At 42.2% G+C, this 16,724-nt stretch overlaps 2 protein-coding genes across 3 annotated transcripts in view; one reads left to right on the top strand and one right to left on the bottom strand.

The window, feature by feature from the left end:
* slc35f3b (solute carrier family 35 member F3b) overlaps positions 1-13,025 on the top strand; it is a 51,945-nt gene extending 38,920 nt beyond the window's left edge. For both annotated transcript variants that reach the window (XM_058058293.2, XM_058058294.2), the window contains 6 exons: positions 117-462; positions 4,599-4,818; positions 8,675-8,800; positions 9,128-9,320; positions 9,401-9,490; positions 11,921-13,025. In XM_058058293.2, coding sequence (XP_057914276.2) covers positions 117-462; positions 4,599-4,818; positions 8,675-8,800; positions 9,128-9,320; positions 9,401-9,490; positions 11,921-12,162 — 1,217 coding nt within the window. In that variant the 3' untranslated portion in view covers positions 12,163-13,025. The remainder of the gene's footprint in view (positions 1-116; positions 463-4,598; positions 4,819-8,674; positions 8,801-9,127; positions 9,321-9,400; positions 9,491-11,920) is intronic.
* A 15-nt stretch (positions 13,026-13,040) lies between these two features.
* On the bottom strand, positions 13,041-16,434 carry LOC131108129 (5-hydroxytryptamine receptor 1D). The gene is made up of 3 exons (XM_058058940.2): positions 16,083-16,434; positions 15,236-15,396; positions 13,041-15,164 (listed from the first exon to the last, which is right to left on the bottom strand). The coding sequence occupies exons 1-3, from the start codon at positions 16,432-16,434 to the stop codon at positions 13,992-13,994; spliced, it is 1,686 nt and encodes a 561-aa protein (XP_057914923.2). The 3' UTR covers positions 13,041-13,991.
* Between the last annotated feature and the right edge of the window lie 290 nt (positions 16,435-16,724).

Here is a 16,724-nt window from a genome sequence, read left to right as displayed (position 1 = left end):
TTTACACAGAAAAGGGCAGCACATTGTGAAATTCAGAAGTGGTGCAGCAGCTTGAGAGAAATAAAGAAAAAAAAGACATCATTGACAAATAATTGACCTGTCATTGGAAATTCCAGGGGAAGACCGGCCAAGGGAGCACGCGGCCCACGCCGGCCAGGATGTGCAGACGGCGGCAGGAGCGGCGGGACCAGAATCAGGTTCCAGCAAGCGGAAGCTGCAGTGCTGCATCCGAATAACGGCGGTGCAGGTGCGGAAGGCCCTGTGGGGAGTCGCCATGGTGATGTGCGTCTGCTCGTCGTGGGCAGGCTCCACCCAGCTGGCCAAGTTGACCTTTACGCACTTTGACGGCCCCTTCACCCTGACTTGGTTCGCCACCACCTGGAACTGCCTCTTCTTCCCTCTCTACTACGTCGGCCATTTATGCAAGAGTCCGGAGAGGCAAACGGCCAGACAGAGATTAAGGTGAGAGCACTAAACACGTACGTATAAGGGTGGAGGACACATGGAGGACACATGGAGGACACATGGAGGACATATATAAAATACAGTATGAAGAATGAACTAAAACAGTAATAAAAAAAAGTTACTGTACTTACTTTTACCCTGTGGTTGTCTTCCACAATGGAAGGGCCTTTGTGGCACAGCGGTCGAGTGGTTAGCGCGCAGACCTCACAGCTAGGAGAAATTGTCCATAGGTATGAATGTGAGTGTGAATGGTTGTTTGTCTATATGTGCCCTGGGATTGGCTGGCGACCAGTCCAGGACAAGACAGTTGGGATAGGCTCCAGCACCCTTCCTCAGTGTACTCTGTCACTGCGCCCACATGACTTCTTCTTTTTTCCATTTTTTACAATATTAAGGATCTATGGATGTGATTTTGTAACCACGAAATGTTAAAAAGGAGAGGAGAAAAACAAGAAGAAATCCCTAATTGCGCATAGTGCCCTAGTGCAGTGTTGGATAAGACAGACAGGAAATGAAGTGCAAAAAAAAATTGAATTGTCATCATAACAGCTTTTCTTTGACACAATTTTGGATTTGGACCCGAGAGAGGGTTTGCAAACTAATCATTTCTGGAGTTTACCCCTGGTTTTACGGCCATTTACAGTATATTACTGTTCAAACTGTCCCTGACTTGACCGACCCCCATAGTCTGACTTTATAATAATTACTAAGACTCACACTTTGTTGTCTCATTGATATTTCAAATTAGATTTCCAACTTGCTGCAAGCTGTTAGAATCTTTGGCGCTAACACAACCATGAGCTGATGCAGCGTATCTGGAGTGTTTGACCTTCAGCCCCCCCCCCCCCCCCATAGAGAAGGTTTTTCTTTTGTCTCCATCTGCTCCGTACTCGTCTTGCTCTGCATGAGGACGCTCTTGCTAACCTCGAATAAGTTAGATTTCTCTTTGGAGGCGAACCCTGTGGTCTGTCTTATTATATTTGCAATTACACAACCGTGTTTTGGACTGAAAACTGGCCTCAATTTGGGCTTACTTACGATGTACCAGCACTTCATTATCAATACCATTATCAGTTTAAGATTCTCTTACTGCAGGGGTCTCAAACACGTGGCCCGCGGGCCAAATGTGGCCCACAGGACACTAGTTTGAGGCCCCCGCCTTGATACGAAAGTTTAATGTTAGTGCGGCCCGCGCAAGTTTGATATGGATGCTGTATGGTATCATGTACCCAGAAAAAATTATTACGTTTGGTTAATGTTCATGTTAAAGGTTAAATAACTGTTAATAGTTATCCTCCCTATCCGTGTGGAAGTGGTAAGTTTTTGGCTATTTAAGTTGAAAGGAAATAACTTGAAGGCTACCGTTTAGGTCGCTAGCTCTCTAGTTTGCGAGTTAGCATGTGTCTCAAGACCCTGCAGTTGCGCAATATGTTGTAAATAAAAAGAGTATAAATGTGACTATAGTCGTGTTTTGTCATGTCTACAGGGCTCTAATAATGCTTTGTTCATTTTAATCTGAAAAAAATAATTTGTCTACCCACCAACTATATGTGCTTTCTTAAGTTTTTATTATTTGCTGTTTTATTATTATTATTATTATATTTATTTATTTATTACTGATTGATTTTCTTTATTTTTTTATTTATTTTTCATTTTATTTTGTGTAGAAAAATAAAAAGTAAGATATTTGAGAACAGTGGAATGTTTTATCAGAGCTTTTCTTGTAGAAAATTGGAACCAAAGCGAAGTTTTTAAATTTTTTTTGTTTTTAATAAATGTGTTTTTTTGTTTTTTTTTTTGAAAATCCTGATGCAGCCCAGTCTCGCCCAGACCCGAGCTCCAGTGGCCCCCAAGTAAATTGAGTTTGAGATCCCTGTCTTACTGGTTTTTAAATGTCTTAACGGCCTTGCTCCTTCTTATTTATCTGATCTGCTTTTACCATATCAACGTCCTCCGGTCCTCCGGTCCTCCGGTCCTCCGGTCCTCCGGTCCTCCGGTCCTCCGGTCCTCCGGTCCTCCGGTCCTCCGGTCCTCCGGTCCTCCGGTCCTCCGGCACTGGCCTTTTAACAATACCAAAACCCAGAACAAAAACCCACGATCAGGCAGCATTTAGCCACTATGGCCCCCATCTGTGGAACAGCCTGCCGGAGAGCCTCAGGACTGCAGAGACTGTTGATATTTAAAAAAAAAAGATTAAAGACACGCCTTTTTAATCAGACTTTTAACTCATATTTTTAAACTTTTCTTAGGTTTTTATCTTTTTAGTCCTATTTTATGCTATTTTAACTCCAGTGTTTCCTCAGGGGGGGTATAAAGCACTTTGTGTTGCATGTCTTTGCAGGAAAAGTGCTATACAAATAAAGTTGATTTATCATCACATTTTTTTGCCTTATAATTCTCTTCATGAGCAACCTGTATGAACGTGTATTCATGTTTGAAGGTCCGTGTGAAGGAAGCACACGCAGGGGCTCATCCCCGAGGACCCTTTAGTTCTTTTATAGTGCTGTCAATCAGGATACAGAAGGGCCTAAGGGGCCAACGACACTAAGCACAAGTGATGGCTCTGATTGACAACTTGTGTGACAAGATGCTTCACCTCACACCTCCTTTCCTTCCTTCCTTCCTTCCTTCCTCCCTTCCTGCTGTTTCCTGACAACACAAACACACCAGAGAACCAGCAGATACATGACTTTGCATTATTACGATGACGTGTGTATTACTCCATCTGTTACTCAGCAAACGTCCTTCCTTGTATTGGAAGAACCCCACAGCACCCTCACAGAAGATTCCAGATATGTTCTTCAATGTTTTCGGCAACTCATTCATAATTTTGTTTGAGTGCATTAATTACTTCATAAATTGCGTTGTCAAGGTCGTATCGGTTTACCGGTTTATTAGTCACATCAACTAAATTTAGAGGATAAAACTGATTTGTTCTCATAGAAGTCGCATCGGTGTACAAGCCCAACATGTCCTGTCATAACGTTGGCACATTGTGGCTTGGTCAAATCCAAGAGGACCTGGCAGCTCTTTATTTGACAGGAGCCAATAATGAGTCACGAAAAACTCACAATGAGCTTGTCAACCCATTGGAAATTGGAAGAGGTCGTCACTCAATCTAGTACGACTCACGGTTTCATCCTACAAACTCTAAACTCATCACACAGCAATTTAACACACAAACATTATACCACAGAAATATAGAAACATGTACAGTATCAATACAAGTTTAATATCAGAAAACCATTAAAAAAATTCCATAATATATTTTGTTTGAGATAAAGCATAGAGGGAAGCTGATGTCATTGCAGCACCCAATTTTTTTTATTTTACATTTTTATAGGGAAATTTTTATATATTTGAATAAACATCTTTTGATTAAGTTACTGTGTCATGAATTTTGAATTTTTATTAGATCGTGTGATAGTTAATGATCTTCTGTGATTTCCTATGCGTTGACCAGCTTGTGGTGAGTGCACTCATGATTGGCTCCTTCCAAAGAGATCCACCACTGTGTAAGCCGCAGTTGAAGAAAAAAGTAGCGTCTTAAAACAGCAAATTAATGGTATATTCAGGTACTAATGCCCACTTTTTTAAATAAAATTTGATTGAATTACAGTGGGGCAGCACGGTCGTTGAGCGGTTAGCGCAGACCGCACAGCGAGGAGACAAGGGTTCAATTCCACCCTTGGACATCTCTGTGTGGCGACTCCAAATTGTCCATAGGTATGAATGTGAGTGTGAATGGTTGTTTGTCTATATGTGCCCTGGGATTGGCTGGCCACCAGTCCAGGGTGTACCCCGCCTCTCACCCCAAGACAGCTGGGATAGGCTCCAGCACCCCCGCAACCCCCGTGAGGAAAAAGCGGTAGAAAATGAATGAATGAATTACAGTGCCACACATCCATATTGTATACCGTTTATCCTCACTCGGGTCGCGGATAGGCTGGAGCCTATCCCAGCAGGATACACCCTGGACTGGTCGCCAGCCAATCACAGGCCATACAACTTTGTGACAGCAATGCAATAATCTTTCTTGGAATTAAATATAATAAAAAACTTCAAAGAAAGTCACTTTTGATGTAATATATTGATTTCAAATCGTTTGTGCTCTTCGCCATGTCTCTGCACAGGGAGTGTTGTCGCTTTTTCGGGGACGACGGGCTGAACCCCAAGGTGTTTTTCACCAAGGTGGCCCCATTCGGCCTGCTGTGGATCCTCACCAACTACTTGTACCTGCAGGCCCTCAGGAAGATCAACACAACGGACGCGTCGGCGCTCTTCTGTTGTAACAAGGCCTTCGTCTTCCTGCTCTCTTGGATTGTACTACGAGACCGCTTCATGGGGGTCAGGGTGAGTTGGGTTACAGGACTACTAACCCTAACAGGAAGACAAGATGACATGTTTGTAAGTCAAGTGACCTCTGAAGCAGCACCCTGACTAAAACGCGGAGGTGTTCCCCCTGGAAGCATGCCCGGTGATGCTCCAGAGTGTGGAGGGGACTGGGGCTTCCGGTAAATAGGACGTGCAAGGTCACGGCTAAAGGTCAAGTGGAGACTCAGACTTGGCTCTGGAGCTCACAATGTGCCAAATTATGGTTAAATATGATGAAAATGGGGTGGCACGGCGGTAAGTGGTTAGCACGCAGACCTCACAGCTAGGAGACCAGGGTTCAATTCCACCCTCGGCCATCTCTGTGTGGAGTTTGCATGTTCTACCTGTGGGTTTCTCCGGGTACTCCGGTTTCCTCCCACATTCTAAAAACATGCTAGGTTAATTAGCCACTCCAAATTGTCCATAGGTATGAATGTGAGTGTGAATGGTTGTTTGTCTATATGTGCCCTGTGATTGGCTGGCGACCAGTCCAGGGTGTACCTCGCCTCTCCCATCAGTTTCCCTTTTCCAGTCCCCTCCTTTCATCTGAATAAACATACCATGAGATGAATATTCATGAGTCCCACATGGCTACGGGCCGAAGACAGCTGGGATAGGCTCCAGCACCCCCGCGACCCTTGTGAGGAAAAAGCGGTAGTAAATGAATGAATGAATATTGAAAATGTGCAACACAAATCAATTGTTGGTGTTATGAACATGACACGATGTTACTATATTTCCATTTGTAAACATCTACTGCCTCATTATTATCACAGTATGCACTACTGATTGCACAAAAGCGACTCTCAAACAAACACCAATACGATTGTAGCATAGGAATATGTAAAAATCAGCGTATATAACGTCAGAATTGATGGAAATACAAGTCAAAATATGACACACAGCGGTGTGGTGTTAGGAGCATAACCGAGCATTAGTGTGTACGTTGGTGCAATACAGAGAACAGTGGAAGGATTTAGCTCCGTGAGGGGATATATTTCCATCTCCCTTCACACACTCACTCAAGCATCCTTTTCCCATCCCGGTCTCCCCCACTTCCCGTTATGTGTGATGAAAGGCCTCCATGAGTAATAATCCGACTTCTCTGCTTCTCCCACTCATATCTGCTTCTTTCTGTCTTTCTTGGCTTGCTTTCTTTCATGGTGGCACCTTGCAGAGATGGGATGTCTGCAGCAATGCAGGGGATGCCGGACCAGTTTGTCATGAGCACACACGGGCAGAGATGTGTACTATGAGCAAAGAGATGCTACATGATGAGGAGATGTTGCCTCAGAAAACCTGCTTAGGTCCATCTAGAACAGGGGTGGGCAAACTACGGCCCGCGGGCCACATCCGGCCCGCCAAGTGTTTGAATACGGCCCGCCCAATCTTTCCAAAGTATTTCATTTAAACTCAACATACAACCTGGCATCATGGCCTGAGCCAACCTTTTGATGGTTTTATCAATTTCCTTTTTTGACATGGTCTGTTGTTTACAAGGTGCTCCTGAAAAAAGGGACACAAGCACATAATAATAATAATAATAATAATTATTATTATTATTAGATTATTATTAGATTATTAGATTATTAGATTATTAGATTATTAGATTATTATAATTATTATAATTATTATTAGAACTATTATGATTATTATAATTATTATATTACTGCTAATTATTATATTAATTATATATAATATTGTTATATTTGCATATTTTACATAATAATAATATAATAATTATTTTAATTTTATTGTAATTATTATAATATTTTATTTAAAAATAAAAAATAATTAAATATAAATATAAAATAATAAATAATAATAGCAGATTGCATGACAATTTTACAGATACAATAATACCAGGTGGACTGTTACATGTAAAATATATAGTCCCCCCCCCCCCCCGGAAATTTTTTCATATCAATGCGGCCCGCCAGTCAAAAGTTTGCCCACCCCTGATCTAGAAGTACAGGTGTCAACATTGGGGCCATTATAGTAGTCACCTGGACACTCCTTTTAGCCGATATAATAGATATTGTACGAGAAAATAAGCCATTGAAGACACACAGAAGACTCATATCATACGCATATATATTCATACTCATATATTTCTGTAAAAGTGTTCTCGTGGCATGGACAGGAAGTGACGTCCGGGGTTCAGAGTTGAGATTTATCTTGGTGTGGGCTACGCATGCAACGTTAGCACGTTTTTAGCACTGTTTTGGTGGTTCAAGTCTGGTGCTTGTGTATCTCGCTGAGCATTACTGGCACCTAGTGACCAGTGCATAATATAAAAATCATTATATATAATATATAAATCATTATATAATACTTTGAATGCATCTTCTCACTGTCGTATATTTGTATTTTAGTTCATTTATCCCCACCCTCGGCCATCTCTGTGTGGAGTTTGCATGTTCTCCCCGTGCATGCGTGGGTTTTCTCCGGGTACTCCGGTTTCCTCCCACATTCCAAAAACATGCTAGGTTAATTGGTGATTCCAAATTGTCCATAGGTATGAATGTGAGTGTGAATGGTTGTTTGTCTATATGTGCCCTGTGATTGGCTGGCCACCAGTCCAGGGTGTACCCTGCCTCTCGCCCCAAGACAGCTGGGATAGGCTCCAGCACCCCCGCGACCCTCGTGAGGAAAAGGCGGTAGAAAATGAATGAATGAATGAATGAATTTATTCATTTTTATGCTTGAAATTACTTAATTTAGGTAAAAGATACATGCTATTTTCTTACATTTTGTGATGAATAAAAGGCTGTATTCAACCACAAAAGAGAATGATTCCTGAAAAAAGTGATTTGAGGGACTACTGTACCTTCTACTACTTCTACACCACTAGGTACATTTGTGCAATACTTTGTTTTTTACATTCAGTATAGTTACTCCTGACTCCATTCACTGCGCAATATCTGATTAACCTCCACATGCAATATTAAGGCTCTAAATACAATATACTAAGTTGGTCATATATCTCATCTCGTTTCATATTATCTGCATACTGTATTTGAATATAACTCTGGAAAAACTGTTGATTTTGTTAATACTTGCGTTGTTTATATTGTTTATTTTTCTATATTGTGTATTTTGTACTGCTTAACTGATTCTGTACTCTTGCTGCTGTGCAATGCAAATTTCCCCACTGAGGGACGAATAAAGGCATATCTTATCTTATCTTACCTGTATAAAGTAGATATATTGTAGGATAGGATTTACAGTCGCGTACGCGGGCTTAGAGTCATGACCCCATCACTCTGTGACCCTCACCGTGTGCTGACACATTCTAAACATAAAATGAAAAACACAAGGTCGTTGACATAATAAGCAAGCGCCCCCCCCCCCCCGTCTTGACTGACAAGCAGGAGCGTTTCGTTAAAGGCGTCTCGCCTGGACGAGGGCGTTGGGTATGCTTTTGTCCAGTACACAGTACACAGCTCATTTGTCTTCCTGACACCCCCCTAATGCACAAGTAAACCATTCAATTGGACCTCTGCCTAGTTGCTGTACTGTATGACTGAGGCCTGTACCAACACACGATTCAGCACACCAGGAAGGATTTATGTGCTTGTACGATAGGTTCTTTGGAGGCAGGGTCTCTTCCTGCTTGCTTATCTGTCTTCTTCTGGAGTATAAACATGATGGCTAGCAATGGAAATCAATGTGAGACAATCAACTACAGGAATACCGGAGGAGCTTCCGTGCTGGCGAGGAACCCCATGCATCAATTAGACCGCAGCAAGACAAAGTGGAGGCCAACTGCAGGAGTTACAAAGTCCCATGTCCCTGAACACAGCATATTAATAGCTTTTCTCTTTCTTTACAGATAGTGGCTGCCATCTTGGCGATAGCAGGCATCGTCATGATGACCTACGCTGATGGCTTCCACAGCCACTCGGTCATTGGCATCACGCTTGTTGTTACCTCAGCTTCCATGTCTGCGCTATACAAGGTTTCTTTCTCGTTTTTTTATTCATGGGGATTGAGATTTCATTAAGAATCTCATTTGTAGGATTCACTCAATGGCCACAAGCTTAGGTGGTGGAATTAATTATCCGCCTTAACAGAAGTAATAATACTAACATAATTCATTTGACAATATGTTTATTATGGTGCATGTAGTGATACTACATTATTGTATACTATATCATACTAAATGGTCTATGAAGCTAAAAAAGGTAATAAGTAACTAAGACGAGGTCGTTCTTTGTGATGCTTCACATGAGATTTGATGGTGTGCATTCATGAGAAAGCCCCCCCCCTCCCCTCTTCCTGCCAGGTGCTCTTCAAGATGGTCCTGGGAAGTGCCAAATTTGGGGAGGCTGCGCTTTTCCTGACCATCGTTGGAGGCGCCAACTTTGTCTTTATGAGCATTGTGCCAGTTATCTTATATTTTACACGAGTGGAGTACGTCGGCTCCATCGGTGACATCCCTTGGGCGTACCTGTGTGGGGTCGCAGGCCTGCTTTTTGGTATACATCAAATATCACTCATCTACAGTGTTTGCTATGTACAGTAATTGTTGCTGATCTAACTGTGTTTCCTCACACAGCTTTCAATATCCTGGTCAACTTTGGCATCGCTATTACGTACCCGACATTAATCTCCCTTGGCATCGTCTTAAGTGTTCCCGTCAATGCCAGTAAGTGTCCCAATTTAATCATTACTGCATATAAACAGTACTGTACAGTAGGAAATACATACACTATAAACGCTTTGTGTGATCAAAAACATTGTACTGCAGTACATACGGTGGTATGAAAAAGTTTGGGCACCCCTGATCATTTTCACGTCATTTTGCTTTATAGAACACTGGTTGTTGGATCAGCAATTTCAGTTAAATACAGTAAAGTCTCGTTATATCGATATTCTCGGGAGTCGGAAAAAATACCGATATAACCGGACTATCCATATATCCGATCCTGCGTCGAACTGCATTAAAAGTGGGCGGATCTTTGATATGGCATGTAATTTTCTCCTTGAGTTCATGGATTGCGTATCTAGCATGCTTTTGTACTACAATACATTTTGTACTACAGTAAATAAAAATAAACGCTGTGGTGATTACCGGTTACCGGGACATAATTCACCCCGGAACATAATTCACCCCGGAACTATCGATAGGGAAGGTGTTGCCACCCGGAGGGGTAGGCGCGAGGGACGGGTGTTTTCCGCTGCGTGTGCTGCACTCTGGTGGTGGAAGTGTGAAAAATAAAGTTGACTGGAAGCAGCCGTTCGCCGTGTTCTTTTTTGGTATTGAAATCCTTAAGCAAAGATTGATTTAAGCTGCTTTTGTATCGATATAAGCAGACCAAATTGGCTGGCGGGAGATGAAAAGGGCATCGTAGTAACCGGATTATCATAATAACCAGGTATCGTACTAACGGAGCTAATTATATCATAAAAGACTAGAAATTTGCCGGGAAATGAAAATAGTATCGTAATAAGTAGTAATTCGTTTTAACCGATATCGATATAACGAGACTTTACTGTATATCATATTTACAAATAAAAGCCACCTCTTTAAATCTGTTTTTAATGTCTAACTTTTTATACCTGACTGCTGTGCCCCGCCCTGCTTTTACTCATCTTTTAACTGTGTATTAACCAATCAATGTTGGATTTTAACATATCTTTTACTCTGTTTACTTGCTTTTATTCAACTCCATTTTCAGTAAAGTGTCTGAGTATTTTGAAAAGCGCTACACAAATAAAATGTATTAGTATTATTATTATTATTATATAGCAGACAAACACAGTGATATTTGTGAAGTGAAATGAAGTTCATAGGATTTACATACGTAATACACACAATAATTACTTAAACATAAGTAGGCAGGTGCATACATTTGGGCACCGTTTTCATTTTATTGATTTGAATACCTTTAATACTAATTATTGAAAATTTGCTAAAATGTGCCAACACACGTTTGGACAAGCCAGCTTCATTTTGGAATAATGTGACGTGGACTGATGAAAGTAAAATGGAGTTATTTGGACATACCAAGGGGCGGTATGCATGGCGGATGAAGAACAAACACTTGCTACCCACAGTAACATTTGGTGGTGGTTCCATCATGCTATGGGGCCATGTGGCCAGTTGAAAGGTGAAGTTCCGTCAGAGCTAAATATTGATGTCATTTTTCTGTTGGGGTGCCCAAATTTATGCACCCCCCTACTTTTGTTGAAATAATTATTACACACTTTCTGATAAACGTAAATTGACTTTTCATCTATCAGTGTTTGTCTGCTATATGATATATTTCACTGAAATGGCTGATCCCAACAACACGTGGAGGATTATTAGAAATCCAGATAATAAACCATAACCTTATTTCCTTGATGCTTTACTTGTTTAATTCCATTGGCTCTTATAGCTATTTGTCTGAAACAAAGACACCATGCTATCCAATCATTATTATTGATCAACTGGCTGGACATGGTTCAGCTCTTAAGCTACCAAATTTAGTTCCTTTATTTCAGCCTGTTGATGCAAAAAAACAAAAAAAACAGTCATAAATTATTACAAAATATTTTGGGGGTTGCAAAATACACCTACTTAAATTTAAAGTTGTCTTAGCAATGTTTTGCAGCAGAACTTGTCATTTATTAATATGTTATTCAAGTGTATGTGTGGGAGTTTTTCTATTCCAAAGAGCTAGTAATATATTAAAAAATATATATTATACATATTATATAATATATATAATATAAAATATTAACAAATATATATATATATATACACATACATATATACAAAATATATTAAATGATATATTATATAAAATATATTTTAAAAATATATACATATAAATACACATAAATACATATATATAATTTTATAATGATTTCCTATAAAATTCTGTCGTTCCCTTGTGTTTTGCTGACTGCTATTTTCTGTATATTACAGCAAGATCCTTTACAGGATTTTGAATGCTAGCTAGTCCAAGATGGTTGAGGTAACTTTGGTTATTGACAGGATGTAATGTGTAGTTATGTGTAGTTGCCTACTGATCGCTTGACGATGACTATGCAAAAGTAAAGAGTCGTAATGACTTGCTCACCTTCCCAGTGGTGGACCTATACACATGTGAGATCCATTTCAACACGGTGCGCCTCATCGCCGTCTCCATCATTTGCCTGGGCTTCCTCATGCTGCTCCTTCCGGAGGACTGGGACCAGTGCATCATCCGGCTCAGCACCAGGCTACGTAAACGCGATGAGCCAACAGAGGGCGGCGTGGAGGGAGGGGCGTCCACAGGGCTGAACTGGAGAGGCCGGGCAAGGACGTCCATGTCCACATTTGTACGCTGACTCCCCAACGAGGACCATGAGATCTTAGATTCAGATGCAGCCTCCTTGGATGTGAACTCTAGTATGAGACCAAGAACGGAGATAGAGTGTCAGCTATCATTGAGTTGGTACATGGATCACTTGGAACTCTTCTTTACCCAAATTATGAGCAGGTATCAAAGTCAAGACAAAGTCCTTCCATCGGTTCACCACATCCTTAAGAACTTGCCTGAAGAAACATTTTGGGGGAAAGCTAAAGTACCATGTAGACTTGTTTAACACAAACCACTGAACAATCCAAAGAAGAAATTACAAATGCTGAATTTCTGCAACTAAACGGGAGCTCTTTAGCGGCGTAAAGATGACAGAAACCTTCCTCCTGCACTCCTGTACATAGCAGCTTGGAGTTCATACCTGCCAACCGTCAGTGTGAGCTCAAGACGCCGCGTTCAAAGCCTTCGTAGGACCACTCTGATTGGCAGCCTTGCGGTCACATGCTCTCCTTGGGTTAAATCGGGGGAGAACCGTATCTCTGGCCTGCTATTTTGTCAGGAGAGCCTGGAAAAAAAATACAATGCATGAGCTTGGATTGTCATGAAATGAGACTACATTTAGAAGCGGTTTTAGTTTGGCAACCATGGATGGCCTGAAATCAATTAGCATATTCTTAAAGGCAAATACACTGAGCCTCCCTTATAACCCATTCATTTGAACTAAAACAATTATGAACCCGATGAAAGCATCAGTACAAACTGAGCATTATTTCAATTAGAGTAGTGATTGCAGTGTTAATTACTCAACTGCAGCGAGTGCCAGGTGCACAGCACTTATTAAATCGAAGGCCGCCGTACTTGTATTGTCATTCCATCGTGCAGTGAAGAATGGCCAGACATTCGAGGCACACGAAACGAGATACCTGAGCCTTGAACGGAGAGCCACCGGTGGAAACTTTGCCTTGTTGTGAATGTATGACCATCACTACGTGCAATCTGCTTTTTACTGTGCCACTACCATTTTTTTGAGCAGGTTTGACACACGGTAGCGTACCTTTCATATGCTTAGCATCAGCCTGCTGGTGAGCCAAAACGGAGAAGCAGATGATGACGACACGTACAGCAGACAAGTACACTGCACTGTTTTCCATTGTCATTCTCGATGACAATAAACAGTAGTTATATTGTATTCCTCTGGAATTATCGCTACACATAAATGTAAACCTTTGTAAGGAATGATGATTTTATACACTGAGATGCAACATATGATTAGAAGAGTTGAAGAAAAGGGGGTATGTGTGTAATAAATGATGGTGGGGTGTTGTAAAGTATATTCACATGTACCTCATAAAAAGATTTCTTTTCAATACACACATTGTCCGGGTTGGCTTTCTTTTTGACAAACATGCTAACATGTTACGGTTGCAACGGTGGCCGCGTGTTAAGATTCTATTGGCCGGTTGTGAGATCACCCAAATCAGTGATAAAAGCCTGCTAATTTATGCTTGAAAATGCTTAATTTAGGCAAAAAGTTAGCATTTGCTTCAATATGCATTGTTTGCCCAGGCCACATTTAACCACAAAACATGATTTATTAATATGCATAACCATGATAGTGAAAGCACTAAGCGGTGTAATGTGTACTGTACACTACATGGGCTGTTGCACCTCCAGGAAGTCAACTCCTCCTTTGTACTTTCCACTTGTCTAATTAAGCTTTCGAAGATTTGAGTGTTTCTGTGGGAACTTTTGTCCATATGACAGATGTCACTCATCCCAACGGTGTTTGATATCGGAAGCATGGGATATTGATGGTGAGATGAGGAAGTAAGATTTAGAAAAGGGGTTTCCTGTTTTTCAAACATCATGTTCCACTGTTACTGTAATCTGACCATAGAGAAAAGTGGCCCTTGGCGCCATTGTCAGAGCAGAGAATGGCAATCTGCCGCCCTCTAGTGGCGTACAGGGGACCTGAAGGCAATCCACCCTCCTGGGGCTGCAGGTCTGCTGCCACATGGGGCAGGATTTGGGGGCATCTTCAGTGGAATGATGCTTAAGGTCAGCACTGATGGTAAAAACTGGAGCACAAAACCGGGAGTTGTCCAAGCTGGAAGCTGTTCCAGGACCAGGGGCGGTAAGGGTGCAGGGTTCGCTGCATTTACAGTCATCGAGCGCCCCCTTCCTGCTCCCCAGGCGGGCCTGTACCTTCTGCCTCAGTCCCTGCAGAGCCGCCTGGAAACGCTTACTGAGCAGAGCGTAGAGAACTGGGTTGAAGTCGGAGTTGAGCAGCACTAGAAAGTAGGAGATGGTTAGAGCAGAGGGGGGCACCAGGGTGGTCTGACCGGTGAGAGCAGTTTCTGTGGCCTGGATTAGAGCAACCGCAATATAGGGGGTCCAGCACAGGAAGAAGGTTATGATGACCAGAAAGAGGCGTGCAACTCCTTGATGGTGTTGATGGGAGTCCTGCAGGGAGGGTTGGGAGGAACTATGGGCCAGGAAGGAGAAGATCCCCTGGTAGGAAGTGGAATGTGAAGACATGACCTCAGACACAAACTGTCCATTGACATGACAGATGAGTGTGGAGGGGCTGTTCTGAGATGGCGTGAATGTGGGGTTTGGATCCCTGCTGCGTTGGACTGAGTCCTCCAGGGTGTGAATCCTCCTGGCATGGCCGCGGGCCACCTTGACGATGTTCACGTAGCAGAAGAGGATAATGGCGGCGGGAAGCAAATAGGACAGGCCGGTCATGGTGGTCGTATAGCTGGGACTGCTGGCCCAGTCCACTGCACAGCTGTACATGGGAGCCACATAGGCCACGGAGCTCCAGCCCAGCAAAGGGGGGCAACAGGTAGCTAGGGCCTGCAGCCAGATCCACAGGACCACGGTGAAGGTCCTCCACAGGGTGCAGCGAGAGCTGTAGCGCAGGCAGTCCATGATGGAGTGGTAGCGGTCCAGAGCGATGGCAGCCAGTGTTAGAGCAGAGGCTGTGCAGTAGACGGAGGAGGTGTAGCCCACAAACAGACACAGGTTCTGTGGAGGGGAAAAACACCCCATCAGGGATCAAATCATAAGCGTGTGAGTCTAAATGTTTTCTTTCTTACAAGACAGTCAGCCCATCCAGGTTTCACGATGGACAACGCCACAAAAGGCATGGCGCCGAGGCCTACGAGTAGATCAGTGATGGCCAGGTTCATGATCAACACTGATGTGACACAATGGAGAGCCTTGGTGGCGGTCACAAGGACAATGACTAGGAGGTTACCTACATAAAACACGTCAGAGAGCCAACAAGTGTCAATACATTGCAGTGTCAACAGCTCAGAGTGACTTTATCCAATCAATTAAATCAAAGTGATATTTCTATATTTAAATGAGGGATTTCCAAAGTTTTGTAGTGTTTCCCCCTCAGCTTATATTCTCTTTATGTTTTTACTGTCAAAACTGCAATCGATTCAATTGGGAATCTTAGACAAAATGACTAGTGAGATTTAAAAAGGATACCCTCGAATATTCTGGGAGGCTGCACCTCACACTTTAAATAAACAAATGGTATTGTCTAGACAATTATGTATTCTCACAGACACGAAATATACTGTCTTTACCAAGATAACACATTGTAAGAGAGCTATTCATTTAGCATTTATTTGTATGACCTTGGTTTCTAAAAATACATTTCAAAATATTACAATCTGAGGCAGTGCAGGTTAAACACGGCTGTTAGTTCCATAACTCTGAATTATGGGCTAATAATGGTTATGATCCCAGCACAAAATATCGCCATATAGTGTTGACAGTACAAGTGATACATTTAATAGATTATATTAAATGACTAGCGAAGGTTAATTTGTATCATGAACTAAACTCGAATAAAAATGACAATTTTTACCTGAAAAGCATTAAAAACACAACTCCAAATGAACGCGAGTAGCATCAGAATGTGTGATGTACCTGTCACCGCGCCCACACACATCACCACCACCAGCACCACCAGCAGCGGTTGTGGAGACAAGCCGACCTCTGAGTCCCCTTCTCGGCTGGAGTTGGCAGCCATTGCCCGTACAGCGGCTGGAGATGACTTGTTGCCCACCAGGATGTCCATGCAACACCATAGGGTGAAAAACACTTCACTCACACGCTGGGCGACATAAAAACCAGTTAATGGGAAATTAAGAAAAATACGACTGAAAGAAGTCCATCTGGCTCCCATGTGAGCTGGGCCGCCAGGTGAACCGCCTCCATGGGGGAGTGGAAGGAAAGATGACGGGCGGGTGGCACCAGCACTTTGATGCCATTCAAACATCTGTCAGTCGAGCCCAATTAGTTAACATGATTCAATACAAATGGTGTTTATTTAAACATTTTCATTGTAAAACCATAACATAAAAAAGTTTACACACACATAAAACTGTTAACTTTTTCTTGGTGTTAACCTGTAAGCTTTTTTGGTTTCAACAGAAAAAAAACAGAAAGTTAATCTTCATATTTTTTTCCCAATTGAGTGGTACTGGCGGACATAGAAATATTAAGTCAACACTTCATGTTTGTGAGCGTGGGGTATTTGTGTTGTTCTTTAAAGTCCCTGTGAAGCTA

The sequence above is a fragment of the Doryrhamphus excisus genome, linkage group LG20, assembly GCF_037039965.1.
Source record: "Doryrhamphus excisus strain RoL-2023G ecotype Guam linkage group LG20, RoL_Dexc_Guam_v1.1, whole genome shotgun sequence".
In the NCBI taxonomy this organism is placed as follows: Eukaryota; Metazoa; Chordata; class Actinopteri; order Syngnathiformes; family Syngnathidae; genus Doryrhamphus; species Doryrhamphus excisus.
The sequence above is the reverse complement of the archived record's forward strand: the minus strand, read 5'-3'. Positions and strand labels throughout refer to the sequence as shown.